At 36.7% G+C, this 20,141-nt stretch overlaps 1 protein-coding gene across 5 annotated transcripts in view; it reads left to right on the top strand.

The window, feature by feature from the left end:
• SLC25A12 (solute carrier family 25 member 12) overlaps positions 1 to 20,141 on the top strand; it is a 68,289-nt gene that overhangs the window by 2,755 nt on the left and 45,393 nt on the right. For 2 of the 5 annotated variants that reach the window (XM_048868549.2, XM_048868552.2), the window contains exons 3-4: positions 9,181 to 9,323; positions 15,089 to 15,204. In XM_048868549.2, the coding sequence (XP_048724506.2) occupies positions 9,181 to 9,323; positions 15,089 to 15,204 (259 nt within the window). Of the gene's footprint in view, positions 1 to 1,104; positions 1,181 to 7,900; positions 8,070 to 9,180; positions 9,324 to 15,088; positions 15,205 to 20,141 lie in introns of those variants that run through there. The other 3 variants (XM_048868551.2, XM_075117958.1, XM_048868550.2) reach the window with 3 other exon arrangements.

The following is a 20,141-nucleotide window of genomic DNA, read 5'->3' as shown; positions in this document are numbered from 1 at the left end:
TTCTGACATTTGGCATATTTAACTTTTTGCGTAATCTTATTCTGTTCAACTGGAATGCTTCGCATAATGCAGAGCGTATGTGATTCTTGTCTTATGTTATGTTTTGAAGTAGGAGTTTTTGTTGCTGAAGTGAAGTAAATTATTTGAAGCCCTTGATTTAAGTCATGTATGTAGTATTTTTATGCTTACCGTGATGCTAAATCTGTAAATTCTCCATATGAAGTTAAATATTTTACTGTCACGTTGGCAGTTTATTGTTTTTAAAAAGTCTTAATTCCACAAGTTCTACAACAGATATGCAAACTACCTTGTTTTGTGCACATGAGAAATGAAGATATAATGGCTGCCATATTACTTTTTTTGAATAGCTGAAACTTGCAATAAAAAAGCTATAGGAACTTAAACATTTTAAATTGTACGCCTGTTCAGAGGTACACCAAATTAAGAAAAAGTTATGGTCATAGAAAGAGATAATCTCCTGTTTCTTTTTGATAATTTGGTAAATTACACAAGTTTGAAATCCTGTTCATGCTATGTTGGTAGGTTATAAATAAATGTATATTTTTTTATCACAACAGAAACCCTCCAGACAAAAAAGAATAGAACTTTGTTGAGAAATATTGTTAGTGTTACAACGCATTTCATGGGTCAAATATGTTGTGCTCTTTGCTGAGGGTGCAAGTCTGTTCCATGTTGTTCAGCTAAAGGGCATGCATTCCTGCCTAAATTTGGCTTCCCTTGAAAATAGACACAAGTAACGATGAGGATCATGAAGAGGAAGAGAGTTCATATGTTCACCTTGCACTGTGGTACAGGGTGTCCTTATCCTTTCTCTTGTTCACGTGATGCATTCTACTAAATGTTACCATCCAATTCACATGAATATATTAGTGTGTATGCTGTGCATATTAGAATTTGTGAAGCTTGGTGTAAGATTTTATTGTTTAAATTATTAAAGTGTTAGCGGAAAATTTTTATTTTTAGAGTATAAAAGCTTAAAGGAGCAAAACAAAGGAGAAGTTGAAATGGAGAGCAGGAGGGATACAGGTCTCTTTAGGACAGTGTTTATTTAATCTCCTGGTGAACCTCCATTTTTTTCCCTAGAGGAGATGCAGTTAAATGTGGGAACTATCCGGTTGAATGAGTCCCTGTCTGCTGAACCCAAAATGGAACTGAACCAGTAAGGAGGAAAAAAGAACATGCTACCCTTTTCCATTTATTTAAAACACAGTACAGTTTTTTCCATTAAAAGTCCATTTTCTCAAATCTATTGCACCTGATTTGATGAGAATGATGAGAGGGATACCTGTGAATTTTTTCTTCTGTCAAGGATAAAGTTTGGAGGAAATATTAATTTAGGCTGAAAACCAGTGTGATGGCATCTAACTGTATGTTAAAAAGACAGACTGTGCTTAGCTTAGACATGTTATGTTATGGTGGTAGAAAACAAGATGTTCAAATTAATCAAATGCTCAATTTTGAATTATCCTTTTTATGTGTGATAAGAATTCTCTTTTGCAAAGAAATAATTTGGAATTGAAGAATCTATTTTTAATTTTAGTATAAAATTTAATGTGTAATGTAAATTTATTTTAATTTTTGGGTAAATTAAATAACTTCTTAATAAATATAGATAAATATAAAAGAATATATATATCAGAGTTTAGTCAAACCTTTTATTTTTTTCATGCTAAGAGATCCTTGCCTTATAGGTTGCATCGCAGAAAGGTCACTTGGGGCCAGATACTCTGAATTTATAAATACATGCCAAAAGTGAAAGGCTTACTTACTTTATCACTCCTTATTATGTTGGCTTTTTGCCAGCACCCTTTCTGATTATCATGACTTTCTCATATGGAGCTGAGAATAATCTGTCAGATAATGGTTCATTCATTTGTATCAAAAATAAATTCCAAAACAGATTATTTATTGTAAAATAATTCACAATTTAATAAAAATAGTTTGATTAGTTTTTAAAGAAATAGGATAATTATGTTTACAGTATTATATGCTTAAATGTTTACTGTCTTTCATGTGTCCTTGACTGCGTGCTTCCTTTTTTATAACTGAATTCTGCTGCTATTGTGGATATTTTCAGTACCCTGTATGTTATGTGATCTTGCATATGCAGAGTTTACTGTGGAATGCACTCTTTACAGAGGAATCATGCTTCGTAATCTAAGGTTTTATTATTTTAAAATAGAAAGGGAACCTTAAGAAGGTGTTGCAAGGATGTTTGCCTGACTTTGCCAAATATGCAGGAACCCTGAAACATAGCTCTGATAAAGTTTGAACTATCCTGTTTATTTTAATGGAGTGTTAATTCTTAAATATAAGACAACAGTTTATTGTTTGTCTTATGGTGAGTCCCACGTGCCCCAGTCAAAATAAGGGTCCATTTTGCTAGCTTTCGTAAAATACATAGTCAGATGCAGTCCCTGGCCCCAAAACTTTGCAGTCTAAGACAAGACACAAGTAGATGTAACAAACAAATGGGAGATGATTGATATAGATAATAATTATAGGTTTGGAGTCATTTAAAGTTGTTTGTTTTTTTTAATTATAAGGGATAAATTTAAATGTTAGCTTTTAACCATGTCACTGTTGATAATTTTAACAGCAGTATACATCTACTATTCTTCTTATTCCACAGTCCCAAACAATTCCTACACTTTCTCTGGAGCCAAAAGCCTTGCCTTCCTCTTTCTCAGATTTTGAAACCCCCAGCTTCTCTGATAACTTCTGTTATGGTTGGTCACGACAAAAATATATTTTCAGTACAAAAAGCTATGAAACATTGAAGACTAAAAATGTGGACCACAGCTTACAGTACAGGTCAAAAGAACATACTATCATGTAAATTAATTGTGAAGATGGGATATCTCAGTATTCATCTCTCTTTGAAATGTACTGTGAATGGTGGAGGAACAAGCAAATGGCCTTATGTTAATTTATATAGCTAAGTACCCGTGATGGACCTCTTTCAAAGTCATCCTATAACCTTTTTGTTCTCTGAGGAATTCCAACTTGTCAAAAGACATGAAATTTTATAAAAGATCCTGGGTCGTGATTCTGTCATCTCGGATCTGCTTAAGCTTCATCAGGGGAAGTTTGAGTTGCAACACTGAGATCCCAGTTATTCTAGTACTCCCTGAATATGATAGTTGTACATTGGAGTATGACCTATGAACTGAATTCTAAAGGAACTCTTTGCAACTACAAAGCTCACCATCTCTACTACGAATCTGAACCTCAAGAATTGAACTCATGTCTGTATATATATTAATCTTTTTACCATATTTCTCTCTGTTTTTTAATAAATTTTAGTTTAGTTAATAAGAATTGGCTGTAGTGTGTATTTGGGTAGAATCTGAAGCATTCATTAACCTGGGAGGTAATGAGTCTGATCCTTTGGGACTGGTAGAACCTTTTCTTTTATATGATGAAATAAGATTTACAGAAATGTTCATCATATTTGACGTGGGTCCGTGGATGGAGGCCTGAGGCTGGATCACTTTAAGGGAACTGTGTTGTTTGGACTTCTGAGTAACCAATAAGATAATAAAGAACGTCTTTTATGCTGGCTTGGCGAATCTAAGTATTGGAATATCCAGCAGATTTTTGGGGTTTGGCTGCCCCATTCTTTGCAGTTCACCCTAATTGAGTGACCATAGCAAGCTCCCCACTAGGATCCTGGTCACAGTGGCGTAGTCGTTCTTGGATACACATTACCACAGGTTAATCGGGTTTTTGGATCACAACCACACACTTGTCAAAATTTAATTTTGATATTGGGAGAGTTTAAGGGTTAAAAATCAGTTACAGTGAGTGACCCATGATCAAGATGCCTGACGGAAAATGCCTGGAAGTATTGTGCTTACAGAGAGGGTTGTATTTTAAGCAAAAGGCCCCAGAGCAGGAACTGGAAGATCTGTTAATTGCCAGTGATAAGGAAGCAGATCCAGCAAAAATGCTTGCAGTGAGAAACCTGCAGCTAGAACTTGTACAAAAGCAAAAAATAGCTAATATGGAAGGAGAAGCTGCTGAAAGAGAGTGCCTGTGTTTTGAACATGAACAAAGAATGGCATATATTTGATTGCAGGAACTAGAAGCTAAGGCAGAAGTGAACAGACTTAAGCTCCATCTCAAGAGAATAAAGGAACAACAGGAACTGTATCATCCTGGAAAGCCAACTCCTCTCAACTGTGAAGACGGGGATAGAATCTATCCAGTTTGTAACAGTGTTGGTGTGTTGTTTGACTCTAAACAGTTGAATATGTGTAAACAAATTTACCCCACCACTGCCACCTTTTATGTAAATAATTTTACTCTGACCTCGGGTGAAGGTAACCCCATAACTTGTGCAGAGAATGTAAACGTCAATCGTAAAAGCTGTTTAGGGCAAATTACAGCTAATATTACTCTTGTTAAAACAGATTTTGTCAAAGAAGAAGATTATTTACCAAATTAGCGTATGAATATTGTAATCCTCTATGAGTTTACTGTAAGTATGCCTTTAGCCAGAATCCATCTTGAATGGAATGGTGTTAAACATGAAGTTATAGCTGGTGGAAAGAAGTTATTGCCTAAGGATCTTTTGATTGGGGATGATATTAAAACTTTGTTCAGTCAAGTTGATGACATAAACCAGTCACAGGAAAGAAATAATCCTGAACCTGTGTCTACCAGGGGCAAGGATTTGTCTATGGAAGGTTTCTCCAAATGTTTGTATGAGGAAGATAGCTGTTTATCTGTGCAAAGAAGCAGTGCATATGTGGAAAAAATTCCTATTTGTCTGTCTGGTATCTCAGGAGTGAATCTAACATTAGATAAGGCTCAGGAAGATGTTTCTCTAGAAAAAATTAAAGTTGGTGATCAGGTTAAAGCCCTAATTGAGGAAGAAAAGGGTAATTTTTTATGGGTGATGGGAATGTTGGCTAATAAAGTTTGGGAAAGTAAGCCTGACCCAGGTAAAAGTGATGTGCTTAAAATAGCTCAGTGTAATAAGACACTATTTGTAGAAAACAGCAGTTTATATGATAAGGGATGGAAAGGCAAAGAAAGTTTAGATGAGCATAGGCAGCCCTCTGAGCTGATAGCTGATAGGGAAGGCAAGATTAGTGGAACATGAGTATCCCTACACCTTACCTGTTACCAGTGTGGAGAATTGTGACAGTGAAGGAAATGTTTCTGAGTCTGTGAGGGGTAATGACTTGCCTATGAAGGGAGCTATCCCAGTCTCCAAGCAATTGTCTGTGGACAGCCATGTGTGCTGGGACAAAAGAAAAGATATGCCAAGCTGTCTGTCTGTTAAAGGGGAATGTTTCTCCAGCTCTTTTCTGTCTGTAAAGCAGACAGAAGCCTGTCAGCCTATGATGGTTGAAAATTTATCAGTTGACCCAGAGCTGATTCTGGATACAACTAAAGCCCAGGAAGGAAATGTTCCTGAATTTGTGTCTTCTAGGGATGCTATTGTAACTAGGTTGTATCCAGTTAATGTCATAAATCGCTCCCAGAGACCAAGCGATTCTGGTGCTTCTATTTTTCCTGTTGCTAGTATGTTGCTGAGTAAAGATACGACAGCCTTGTCTGATCAGGGTGATATAGCCAGGGCACAAGGAAAGCATGAAGGTAATCTGACTGTTACCCACAAACATTATTTTAAAATGGAAAGGGAATCTTAAGAAGGTTTTGCAAGGATGTTTGCCTGAGTTTACAGTGTGGAAACTTGTAACAAGGAAGAGAATGTTTCTAATCTTGTGACTATGAAGTCTAGCAGTTTACCTGAAAGGGCGTTTTGTGAAAATCTTTCTGAGGGGACAGAGATGATTCTGGATTTAAGTGAAACCCAGAAAGTCTGTTGTTGCTCAGGAAAATGTTCCTTTAGAGCAAGCCCTAGGTGAAAAGGCTAAGGGCAGAACTTCTGTGAAAAATGGGTTGTTGCTTAGAAAGATTCCTGAAGAGAAATCTTCAGGGTAGTTTTTACAAACAGTTCACTGCAACTGATGGGTGTGGAATTGATTTGGTAGAGTTAACTCAGGATGAATCACTGGATAGAGAAAGCAACAATTTTTTTGGGAGACTTGTTCCAGTTCCTAACTGCCAGATTCTTTCTGAGTTATATAGATCCACTGACTTTGATTTAGAAAGGCCGAGTGTGGATAGCTTTGAAAAGATTTCAAATGCAATAAAAATTTTTAGGGAATTTAAACAGCCCTATAAGCTTAACCAGCTTGTTGGGGAGACAATGTTGTTGATTCTTTAAGTAAGCAGTCTGTGACTCAGATACTGAGGAAAGATCTGGTTACTGGATTACAAGGATGCAGGGGAGAGCAGGCAAACTCTTGTCTCCAGATATTTTGGATATGACTTGTAGTCTCTTAGTGGACTTGACATCTGATTCCATGTGGAAGCAGAGTTTGGTAATGGAAAGACAAAAGAGTATAACATGCTAGTGAAAATTGATGGTATCTCTTTAAGATAGAGTGCAGCCTTGGAATTGGTAAAGCTTGAAGATTTGAAAACTAGTAAACAAGCTAAGGTCTGTGTTAATGCAAATGACCAGACTGACGGGGATGGGGGGGAGAAAGACTTGCCCATAGCCATTAGCAAAGATGATGCACCCAGCCAGCCAATGGATTCTGTTACACAAAAGAGTTCAGATTTTGACCCTAGTGGATAGTGAGGAAAGGAAGGATTAAACCTTGCAAATAAAAGCCACAGGTTAACCCTAAAATACCAAAACCTCAAGGAATTGGTTAAACTGAAAGTCTATGTTAAGGAAGACCTGAGGTCAAGAAAAAGCTACAAAGATTCAAAAGGGATATTGAACAAGCTGACCTAAAGAATGATTTGTCTAAACCAAAGGCTTGGCATGACAAAAATAATTGTAAACGTACACATGATAGAACTGATGTTAATGTTATTGCTAATGGTTGTAACTAATTTGTTGCTGATACAAAGAACTGTAAAAATGTACAGTGTGCATGGTCTTTTGGAAAAGCTCTTGAACGTGTTAAGAGTGGTACATAATAGAAACCTTTATGATTATGCTGTTTGGTTCAACAAGAACACACTTTGTGTTTAAAAAGCCTAATAATGTTGAGGCTTCACAGCTAATGCATAGGTATATTTCTAAAACTTTCCACAGCAGAAAAACCACGACAAGCTTGAACTGCTGTGCACAAAGGGAAACTGGGGTACAACACCTCACAGCCTTCAGGGCTGAATACCAGAGTAAGTGCTCTCTGAAGAACATTAGTGATTCCAGGGTTTGGTCTATGTGTTAAATTAACATATCCATTAAAGTGTTTCACAAAGTATGGGCTAAGTTTTTGGCTGGGGCCAAAGCAAGCATCAATACTTTGGCCTTACAAAAAATTCAATGTAAACACAGCTCATATCAATGTTGGAAGATCCTTAAGGTGTACCCAGGAGCTCTAATTTCGCCCTTCCACACCAGACTAACGTTGGGGGTGTGACGCATAGCTAGAAAGGGTTAAACATCCTGAAAAATAAATAATCCTCAAAAGACATGTAAGGAGCTAATGTTTGTGTATTTACATATGTATAAGTAGGGTGGACAATGTAATTAATAGTCCCTGTCTATTCTGTATTCTGATAATTCAGAGGTCAAAAGAACATCCTATCATGTAAATGAATTGTAACATGGGATATCTCAGTATTCATCTCTCTTTGAAATGTACTGTGAATGGTGGAGGAACAAGCAAATGGCCTTACATTAATTTGTATAGCTAAGTACCCGTGATGGACCTCCTTCAAAGTCATCCTAATTACCTTTTATTCTCTGAGGAATTCCAACTTGTCAAAAGACATGAAATTTTATAAAAGATCCTTGGGTCGTGATTCTGTCATCTTGGATCTGCTTATGCTTCATTAGGGGATGTTTGAGTCGCAACACTGAGATCCCAGTTATTCTAGTACTCCCTGAATATGATATTTGTACATTGGAGTATGACCTATGAACTGAATTCTAAAGGAACTCTTTGCAACTACAAAGCTCACCATCTCTACTACGAATCTGAGCCTCAAGAATTGAACTCATGTCTGTATGTATATTAATCTTTTTACTGTATGTTTCTCTCTCTTGTTTTTTAAATAAATTTTAGTTTAGTTAATAAGAATTGGCTGTAGTGTGCATTTGGGTAGAATCTGAAGCATTCATTAACCTGGGAGGTAATGTGTCTGATCCTTTGGGACTGGTAGAACCTTTTCTTTCAAATGATGAAATAAGATTTACAGAAATATTCATCATATTTGACGTGGGTCCGTGGATGGAGGCCTGAGGCTGGATCATTTTAAGGGAACTGTGTTGTTTGGACTTCTCAGTAACCAATAAGGTAATAAAGAAGCTGGTTTGGTGAATCTAAGTATTGGAATATCCAGCAGCTTTTTGGGGTTTGGCTGCCCCATTCTTTGCAGTTCACCCTAATTGAGTGACCATAGCAAGTTCCCCACTATGACCCCGGTCACAAATACCCAAAAGTCTGAAAACTGTTATATTATGAGCAAGTGTAGTATCACTTTTTAATATCTAATGCTTCTGTAGGAATAGCGGTAGGCTCTACATCCTGCCTTTGCAAGGGGATGGGATGAGACTAGACTAGGTATGCTCTGCCTCAGGTTACTGTAGTCCTAAAACCAGGCATTTCCTCTCCTTTTTTTCTTCAAGAAGTTCTAGAATTATAATAATTAAAGGGATAATGTCAAGTTTGTTAATGTGCCCTGAAAAATGGGTAAACAGTGAGGTGGCAAAATTTGCAGATGATACGAAACTATTCAAAATAGTTAAGTCCAAAGCAGACTGCGCAGAGTTACAAAGGGATCTCACAACACTGGGTGACTGGGCAACAAAATGGCAGATGAAATTTTGTTGATAAATGCAAAGTAATGCACTTTGGAAAACATCATCTCAACTATACATACAAAATGATGGGGTCTAAATTAGCTGTTAACACTCAAGAAAGAGATGTTGGAGTCATTGTGGATCGTTCTCTGAAAATATCCACTCAATGTGCAGTAGCAGTCAACAAAGCAAACAGAATGTTGGGAATCATTAAGAAAGGGATCGATAATAAGACAGAAAATATCGTATCAATTCAGTAGCTGCTAACCTAATCATCCAAATTATGTTATTTTGTTTTCTCTCTTTTTCTTTAGTATGCCACTGTTGAGAAAGATGGAGAGCATTACATGACACCAGGAGATTTTGTACAGAGATACCTAGGACTATATACAGACCCAAATTATAATCCTAAAACAGTGCAACTGTTGGCGGGAGTAGCAGATCAAACAAAGGATGGGTGAGAACTTTGCTTTCCTTTAAAAGCGTATAATTGGCAAATGATTTAATATGTCTTCTGGTTACTTTATTGCCTTCTAAAACAATACCTTACTATTTGTGTTGAGCTGTATGAGCTTGTTTGTTTACCTAAATAATGAGATTTTTCTCAAATTCAGTAGATAATTTTGTTTCAGATTAGTGAGAATATAGAGTATAACAATTTTTAAGGTGCTTTAACTGAGGGGTTAACATAGTATTTAGGTTATTAATGTGGGGCTTAGCCAGAGGCCATTGTGTATGCCTAACAGAATAGCTACATTTTTGGTTAAAATAAGTACACCCATTTTTTCATGATTGCCTTGAAGAAGTTCATTCTCAATTTATTCAGGTCCATGATCAGCAACTGTAGAGTCTTTATCAGGGGTGGGCAAACTACGGCCCACAGGCCACATCTGGCCTGCCAGCCATTTTAATCCGGCCCTCAAGCTCCCGCTGGGGAGCAGGGTCTGGGACTTGCCCCGCTCCAGCCGGGGAGTAGGTCGGGGGCCACTCCACGTGGCTCCCGGAAGCAGCGGCATGGCCCCCTTCTGGTTCCTATGCGTAGGGGCAACCAGGGGCCTCCACTCTGTATGCTTTCCCCACCCCAAGTGCAGCCCCTGCAGCTCCCATTGGCTGGGAACCAATGGACGGGGCAGCGTGCAGAGCCACCTGGCCATGCCTCTGTGTAGGAGCCGGAGAGGAACATGCCGCTGCTTCTGGGAGCCACTTGAGTTAAGTGCTGCCCAGAGCCCTTCCCCATGCTCCAAGCCCCTGCCCCAGCCCAGATCCCCTTCCCGTCTTCCGAATCCCTTGATTCCAGTCCAGAGCACCCTCCTGCACCCCAGTCCCCTCATCCCCAGCCCCACCCCTGAGCCCGCACCCCCAGCCAGAGCCTTCCCCCCCATTCCCACACCCCAACCCCCACCCCATCCCAGAGGACCCTCCCGCACCCTGAACTCCTCATTTTTGGTCCCACCCCAGAGCCCTCACCCCCTCCTGCACCCCAACTCCAATTTTGTGAGCATTCATGGCCCACCATGCAATTTCTATTCCCAGATGTGGCCCTTGGGCCAAAAAGTTTGCCCACCCCCTGGTCTTCAGTATCCATAATTAAACACAGCTTGGAAAAATAAAAAAAGATGTCATGCATGTTCTGTAGTGTGTGGTCTTTATAATACCTCACTGCCACGATTCACATACAGATCAAACCACTGAGAACCTCTTGGCAAGAGAGACACCTAACACTTTTTATTTAGGAAGAAAAGTATAACCTAATCAAGATAAGGTTATACTGCACAGTTTTTTAATCATTGCTTATGAACAGTAGTCCTTGTTTATAAATTGCTCTCTGAAACTATTTTACAAAATGCCCAGTCTTAAGATGTATGTTATTTTTTTAACCGACTCTGTTCCAAAGTAGCCTTGCCTTCTTGCTCTTTTCCATTGCTGCATGTAGGCATTCCGGTTTGGCATTGTATTGTAGCAAGAAGCATAGATGTTGTTAAAGTGGAGCCAAGAGGTTAAGAAGCATCAGAGCAGAGGTCAAAAATACCATCAGAGAGGAGTGGGCATTTGGTAGAGAAGAGATGGAAGGCTGCTATTAAAATAGAATACAATCTGTTTTTCATAGATAAATTTCATTTATTTGAAATTGAAAGCCTCTTATTTTCCTTGGTTCTGTAAGTGTAAATCTGACCCTGGATGGTATTCAGATGGCTTTTGTTTTCCTTTATTGTAGTCTTTTAGAACATTTTATTTTATATTTCAAGGACCCTGATCAAGAAGGTTTGGTATCTTCACTTGATAACTAAAATTATCGTTCTATGAAATGCATATAATTTGTGTTAAATAGCAAAGATAGAATTTACTCTGTTATATAGTTACATAATGTTTGTTAAATAAGGTTGCAACATTTCTCCTTGGACTTTTAGGAGGTATTTGATAACCCAAAAAAGTTACATTACTGTCTCTAACATATGGATGTAATGGGATGTATCACCAGCAATATGGCTGAATATACGTATCTTTTTGAAATCATGATCAGTAAACAAGCAAATCTGTAATATTTTGCTTTCTCCCGCAGCTGTTGGTCATCTTTTAGAAGTGTGTTTATTTGAAGAGTGGTTTTATAAAAGGACTTTTTGTACAGTTAGGAGTCAAGAGTGTCTTTCACTTCTTATAGCAGACCCTCCGACTGAGAAATTGCTGGTTTTCTACCACTTTCTGTTTTGTGTGTAGCTTTTTGTTTGGACACTATTGTTCAGAGCGAGATCAGTGTATTCATGCAGATGATAAAATATGATGAAATAATGTGTAACTTACTATCCAGAGTTTGGATTTTTACAGAGACAGAAGAAGTTGGAAGGCAGCCAAGGTATTTGAGCATTAACTTGTCCAGATTTAGCTTGCCTTCTCAGTTTTTGAGCATTTCTTTGCTCATTGGCTAATGGTAATTTTAGCACCCTCCATGAGTAACGGCCAATATTTCCAGCCTTATATGCCTATTGTGAAAAAGCAAAACCTCCACCACTTGATGCAATAAATGTAGTTTACATCTACTGATCATGAAATCTGCTGCTTAAAATTCAGAAGAGCAAGTACTTATAACATCTTATTATTCCACCTTCACTAGTGTTTGGGTTTTTGTAGTTGAGAGCTTTCATATCAAAACATTTTCAAAATATGAATAGGACTAGTAAAATATGGTTTATATCTTGATTGGTATTTACAAATTAATGCAGTATTCTCTAATTTTCTATTCACTTACGGTTTCATTTTTATGAGGCTTGAGCCTGCTCTCCAGAATATGACAATCTACACCTTGGAAAAAGAGCTCACTGGTTAATTTTTACAAATTACAGAGTGAAGCATGCTGCATATTAGAGGGCAAAAATTACACCTTTACCCCGATATAACGGGACCCAATATAACACGAATTCGGATATAACGCGGTAAAGCAGCGCTCCGGGGGGACGGGGCTGCGCACTCCGGTGGATCAAAGCAAGTTTATAACGCGATTTCATCTATAAGGGGGTAAGATTTTTTGGCTCCCGAGGACCGCATTATATCGGGGTAGAGGTGTATCTCTAAAATCTATTTTAGATTATTTAACAGGATAGAAAAATGTGATTAAAATAATCTTGATTGCATAAAACTAATCTTTTTTCAAATTTACTAGTAGGCATTTTAACTTTCTTTTTTAATGCTTTCTTTAATACCTCTTTCTCTTCCACTCACAATTTAAGCAATTAATGTTGTGTGCTTGAGATTCTTAGTTGACTGGGTCTAGAAAAGTGTTTCTTTTCTCTTGTTGCTATCGTCCAAAATTGGTGGGAGATAGGAACTCAGAGTTGGATTTATTTAGGAGTCGTGGGTTCAGATCCTAAAAGAGTCACAAATGAAAATGCATTTGGTTTTGTCCTAGTTTCTAGTTCTGATTCAGATGCAGAATACTGCTTAATCTGATCAGTAGTCTCAGTTCAGGAAAACGCATAACTAAAATAGGATTTCCCTAGGCTAAGATGGAGTTCCATTTTCAGAATTATGTGAGACAATTCACAGAGCACCAGACTGCTGCATGCTTTGTGTCAAAGCGTTATTTCCTCACAGTTAAGAACACAAAATTAATCTAGAAATAAATGTGATCAGGGAACAGAAAAAATAAGGATATGATTCTATATCATATTTGCTTGTGAGGGATGTTTGAAATAGTAACTTGGTGTTATAAATAACTTTTTGTTCAAAAGTAGAAGTTATTAGAAAAATAGGATGATGTGAATTGCAACTTAAATGTGAAGTTTTAGTTGTACAATTAAAAATAAAATGACTATGCATTATATGCAAATAACTGATGATGTGATGGGGAACTATTATTGTGTGATCTGGAATACAAAATATTTGGACACTCAGTTGTCTGAAACTGCGCCTTCTGGAATCTTCAGATCTATATTTATCTCTAGTCAGGATTTTCTCATGTGAAAGATTTATTCTGTCCCTATATGGTAACATCATCAGGTTTATCCCTGAATTTTTTTTCCAGAAGCATAGTCTTTTGTAGCCTTCATTGTGAGTCTTAGCATCTTATACCAAATTTCAGTCTTAGATAACTGTATTATTTCTAGAGGTAGTTTCATTTATAACATTATTAATTACTTTAGTCTACAACTAAATTGTAATAATACATTACGCTTTTCAGAGAATCTAAAATTGCTTTACAATGTTTAGGTAGGTATTAATGTACCTTTTGTGTACACACACACAGAGCTGAAGCGACTACCCATAGTCACACTGCAGATCAATTGCAAAACCTGGGAATAGAACCAAGGTCTTCTGAATAACCATTTAACTAGTCTGCCCCTAAAAATTAAGTTCTCAAGTTTTAAGTAACTCAAGAAGGATTAATAATCCTAGAAAAAATGGTCAAGAATAACCAAAAAGTTTATGACCGTTCTGGAAAAAGATGGAGTATTTGGGTACCTGTTTGCTTTAGGTGCACCTTAGAAAGGTTTTTGTAAAAATAGTTGTTCTGTCCTTTAGTTTGATACGTTTGTCATTTTTCTGGGATTGAACTCAGCAGCAGCAGTGTTTGGCTTTCTTGGTAGAGGGCTCCTTTTCCAAAATCATCACCTTGTGGAAGAAACTCATTTTTGTAAATTGTTAGACTGGTGGTCTATGATAGAAATGTCAAAGTCGAGAATTTTCCTGTTTAGTGGCCCATAATGTTTCTAGAGTCTAGTTCAGTGGGAATATGGAAAGTAAAGGATCTTGTTATAAGGATCTATATTTTGGTTAGTGTGTGTATAAGGGCTAGATGAACTAATGGCTACTATGGCCTAATCCATTAAACTGTTTCATAAAATATGCATCTGTTCAACTGGGGTCTTCAGACATGAACAGTCCCAGTGCAAAATAACTGCTATGAACTGAGTTCATCCTTCAGCACTGAGAGTACTGGAAGGCTATATTTTGTAAATTGAGATCAATAAATATTTTTTTGAGACTTCTTACCTTGACAATCTGCAAAAATGTTATGCATGTTTCTTTATTGCTATAGATGCAGTTCATTTTTGTGGTTTAAACTTATTTTGGAGATTACAATGAAAAAAATACCTAATTGATGTTAAAATAAAGTAGATAAAGAAATTCATGATGGAATGTGAATAAAATGGGCTTCGTGTTATACTGCAACTATTTTTCTAGACACCTGCTAATCTGAAATTCAGAACTGTAGCAGTTATACGCGTTTTGCTTGCTTAATTTGAAGAGTAGTGTATTATTTCAGTGTTCTTAAAAGAATTTCAAGGTTTGTTTATATTCTGCATTTTGCGAGGAAAATCTCATTTTTATCTGTATGTTGGTTCATAAAAAATCCAACTTTTTCTGGTACAGCATGTATATTAGCAGTGGCAACCCTCCAAATTTCATTTCAGCAGAAATGCTTTGTTACTTCACACTTTGTAAATCCAAGTAGAACAGCGCTTGAAAAATAATTATGAAGTATTAAATACTAGGCTCACACTGAGAGTTGTGTCCACAGATCTGAATGCAATTGGAAACTGAGTCACAGGGGTTGTGACTTCCCTAAGGCGACACAGCACATTTGTTCCCATTTTTAACATAGAATCGGTTTTCTTGTCACCTGTTCTTAATCACTGGATTGTGAAGCCTTCCAAATTATCAAACCCCAGCCTTTATGGCCCTTGTGAATATCTTTTAAAGCCTTTAACTTCTGTTTTTCCTTTGTAGGTTGATCTCCTATCAAGAATTTTTGGCATTTGAGTCAGTTTTGTGTACTCCAGATGCAATGTTCATTGTTGCTTTTCAGTTGTTTGACAAGAGTGGCAATGGAGAAGTGACATTTGGTAAGAATACTCTCAGAAAGCATTTTAACAGATTAAGGTCAATAGTATCGATAGCAAGAATGGCCAAGACTCCCTGGAAATCTAACCGGAAATACGTATAGTTCTGCACATACAGTACTGATTTCCTAAAAGGGTATCTATAGGTAAAATTTGTTTTCATTTTTTCAAAGTGTTGGTTAGAACACAAGCGTAAGAAATCCAAAAATGTAATTACTATACTTTGTTGAATCATTGACTCTTACACATTCCTAAAATAGGTGGTGTAAAACTTGCTTGTGCAGGACTGTCCTGTAACATAGTGAACCATGGGTACTAATTCCTTCATTCCTGAAGGGATTTTTTTAAGAAGTTCAGGATCTCCAGGTACCACCTTTGGAGAACTGATACTACATTTATTGAGAAGATAATAGGGGTTGCAGGTAGAAATGAAGATGTTCTAATTCATGTTTTAGAAATCCCAATTTAATTTTCCTGTTTTAAGAACAAATTCTACTCTATCTTCTATGGGTACAACTCCTGAGCTGAACCCATGTAAGTAAGAGTGGAATTTGGCTTTTAGACTTTTATTGTTACAGTCTAATTTTTATCACTGAGTAAGAACTGAACTGAACAGGATTCTGTAGGTGAAAGAGTTTCATTTTATCATGTTACTGAATAGATAAAAGCTTACTGATTATAATAAATTGTAGATTTGTTATTTAATGTTAAGCTAAAATGTATATTTAGATTAGAAAACATTTAATGCTGAGAATTTTAATACATGGAGTGCGAAATGTTAATTTTATCCAAAAGAATAAAGCTTTCAATAAAGATAATGCAATTTATGCTTGGATTTGTAGCCACTTACTGTCTGTACCAGCAATTTCTGAAAATTTTTGCACCAATTTTTGAGGTAGTGGTGAAACTCAAATCATGCATGAGCCTTTTTCTGAAAAAATATATATAGTATTGCTTGAATCATTACTCGTATACAGTGACATGATTAACAAACAGGGCAAAATATTAAGCACTCAGGGGCTGCCACATCCTAAAGAGAAATAATATGTAAGAACTTTATAAAAAGAAACAGTAAATTCAGGTACTAGCTAGCAGTCAAACTGACAAAGCAATCCATTACATTAATTCTCACCAAAAAAGTGATGATGCCCCGATTTCTCACAAATGTACATGAACATAGTCAAGTTGAAACAGCTGGTTCAAAAAATGAGTTAAAAGTAATGTCACGGAGTACATATGCCCTTGTGTCCCTCTGTGCTGGTTTTGGTGGTTTTATGGTCAGAGCTTCCTACTGTTAAATTGTGTTTTCCCTCTTCTGTGGCTGTATTAGAGGATCACAAAACAAGGGAAACTGACTAAACACAAAGTGGTGTCAAATGCACAAGGCAATCTCTAAAAATAGATACAAATTTGTCCTCTTTCAATTATTATAAGGTTAGTTGTAAAAATACAACTAAAACCAATCTTTCAGATAGAATTGTGATTTTTAAGTTGATATTCCTTTTAATATCAGAGTGCTGTAGGGAAGTTTTATACTACTATCCCCAGTTCATTACTTTTACAAAATATGCCATAGGGCAATTACTTGTATATTTTATAGTTAGTGGCATACTGTGAAATGTTTTAATTTCTTTATAATATATGTTTTGTGGTGCGGTACCCCTGACTTCCTGTTGCTTCTTGCTTGGCAGTTTCCCTTGGCAATTTTCCTACATGCAAAATGGCATACATAACCACCTTCACAGGGTTATTATAAGTGTGTAGAGTATGGGGGAAATATAAAGCACAATATAATTTCATATGAAATACTGACATTTGCTAATCAGCAATTGGTCTTAAATCACTTTTGTGAGTTAAGGAGATGCCTCTGTATTGGTTTATTTCTGGGCTCCCCCCCCCCGCCCCATTACATATGTATCAGACAGTAGGTTAGCTTCATATGAGTGCAGGAGACAATTTCAGTTATGTGAAATTAGGAAACTCTCCAAAGACCTCACGAGATGAGATCATGGTGAAGTGTGATATTTCCATTTTGGATCTTTGCTTCAAAGAATCTTACAAGATATTTACTCCTTGTGGGGTGAGGGGAGAAGGCCAGTTTTCTTCGATTTGTAATTTTTGACCTTAGCCAATCAGTGCGAATAAACAAAGGTATTACCCATTGCTTGACTTAAAATACACACACTTAATAGTGGCATATTGTGTATATTAATCTGTGTAGTGTACAAGGTTCTGTGCATGTATATCATGTCCCGTATGTATAAATATTTTTAATGTAGAGAATTATTAGAAATTATACCGAAATGGAATAGAGCTAGCCAACTAGCGCGCACGATTGGTAGACAGTTGTAGATCTGGAACTGTGGTTACATTTCAAACACACAACAAGTAGTTTCCTTCACTCTGATTTTTTTTTTCTTCCCCTTAGGCTTGACTCTGCATATATACCCATGACAAATGTGGCCATCTTGGCTTCTTGCTGGTTTTTTTGCCCTCTTTCTGTCACTTTTCTACTCTTACTAGCTCTTTATAAAATGTTTATATTCTACTCCCAATGAGTAACTTGTTTGTTAAATTATGTGTAAAGCTTTTACACAGAAACACCTAAAATCTCATAGAGGTCAAGGTTAACAACTTTATATTTATATGGAAACTTTTTGTCGGAAAGATTGATCCATTATCAGTGAATAACATATGTGAGATTATACATTACTGAGAATTATCTAAAATCTAAAGTTTATTGAAATAAAAGAAAAGGGGGGTGGAACGGTTAGCAGTCAATACCTAGTTGAACAAGTAACAACTTCATTTAACAGGTTTCAGAGTGGTAGCCGTGTTAGTCTGTATCAGCAGAAAGAACGAGGAGTACTTGTGGCACCTTGAGACTAACACATTTATTTGAGCATAAGCTTTCGTGGGCTAAAGCCCACTGTGTTCAAATAAATTTGTTTGTCTCTAACGTGCCACAAGTACTCCTCGTTCTTTCAACCTCATTTAAACCATTCATTCCCGTTTCAATCTTGGCTGTAATAGAAAGAAAACAATTTTTGAGAAAGGGATTTAGCATCCCTTAATAATAAACATGCTAAGGATTTGTGAAATCACAGTTCACCTTTAGAATACTTTCAAGTCAGGACTTTTCCTAATCAGGTAATTCTAAGACCCTGATTATTTTTTTAAACCTTCATTGATGAAGGTAAGTAACTGTCTACTTCATTGATGATAAACCTTCTTAACTTGAAAGAAGTATTTAAAATAAGATATAAAACAAATGCTACAAAGCTGAGAGAATTTACAGATTTTTTTTCTATACATTTTTAGTTGAACTGAAATTGGGTTAGAGCAAATGTTCGTATTGGGTAGTTTTTGCTTTTCAGCTCTGTTTTCTGAGATAACTCAAAGAGCTGTGCCTTTGCTTGATGCTAAGCAGATAATCCCCATCTTGTGGGGTAAAAGTGACTGGAACCTGGGATTGCCAAGACTGCTTAAAATTTCTCTAGAAGTAGGTATTTGACTGGAAATGAAAGGATTCTTCTTGAACTGTCAACTGGGTAAACTTTAAACTGATCTGGATTGTGTCACTTAACTGGTGTGTACAAGTCCAAGCACTTTCTTCCAATTTTGCACCTTCTAATGCAGAGGCTAGAAGGACAGCCATTCTCATGGAATGTTTCAGAGACTGATTTTTAATTAAATACCTGAGCTAACTTAAAATCTTGTAGCTCTGAAGAGCAGAAGAACAGATAAAATAACGAAACTGTATATTGTTTTACAGTTTTCCTGTTCATGATTTCCCTGTGTTCAGTTTTCAAATTCTTTTGGAGCAAGTTGGAAGGTATTTGGATATTTGAACGCTGACTAATGCAAGGCATTTAAATATTGTTGCTCAGAGCAAAAAAAAGACTATCTCCTAATCTCTTAAGAAAGCATTTACAAAAGCTCTGTCTATACTATTATAGATGGATGGGATTATTAACAAATTTCTAATTTTAAACCAGTAAATTTACTCCAACAAATGTAACACATTACTCCTTGGGAAAGAGAGGGTTAAATCTTCCTTAAAATCGAGAAACAGTAGCGGTTTTGAGAGTGTTGGAGGATGGGGAGGGGCTGAGGAAGAGTGAGTGAGAGGTAGTTGAAAACACTTCAGTAGTGGTAAACACCCATTTTTTCATGGTTTGTATGTATAAGAACATCTTCTGTATTTTCCACAGTATGCATCTGATGAAGTGAGCTGTAGCTCACGAAAGCTTATGCTCAAACAAATTGGTTAGTCTCGAAGGTGCCACAAGTACTCCTTTTCTTTTCACGAATACAGACTAACATGGCTGTTACTCTGAAGCCTTTCAGTCTAACTGTTTACTTCCTATTTTGCCAACCCCCAACGCTCAAAAATCATGAGTCAGGCTCTAAAACTAATTCATGAGATTGGATAAAAAAAACCCAAACTTTAAATACAACACACCTTCATGTTAAACTTAGTGTACATTTATTACCTTACCTGAGGTTGGTTTCTGTTTAACGTGGTATCATAGGTACATGCAGTGAATATGGGAACATGATGTATGCATCAATGCATTTTAGTTATTTATGATAATTTCAGGAGTTCCTGTGAAATTAGAAATGGCACCCTTCCTTTCTTTGGTCCTTCCACATGGTTTTTCTGTTTAATCTTCTATCCCACTACCCTTTCTCCTCTCCAATCTCACAACTAGAACCACTCAACATAATCTGTTATCGATATGTGAGAGGCACCCATTCAGTTTTAATAGTAAATAGTTTAAAGTCCAGGGGCAGTGTTAATGTACAGAACAAGAGCTCAGCAGCGCAGGAAGCAGTGACTTGTACGTGTTTATTTGCACAAAAATGATTAATTCATTACCTTTGTACTTTGGCCACTATTAATGATGGTACTGACCTTTTAAATAGGAATAGAAATA

The sequence above is a fragment of the Caretta caretta genome, chromosome 11 (assembly GCF_965140235.1).
Source record: "Caretta caretta isolate rCarCar2 chromosome 11, rCarCar1.hap1, whole genome shotgun sequence".
Classification (NCBI taxonomy): domain Eukaryota; kingdom Metazoa; phylum Chordata; order Testudines; family Cheloniidae; genus Caretta; species Caretta caretta.
The sequence above is the reverse complement of the archived record's forward strand: the minus strand, read 5'-3'. Positions and strand labels throughout refer to the sequence as shown.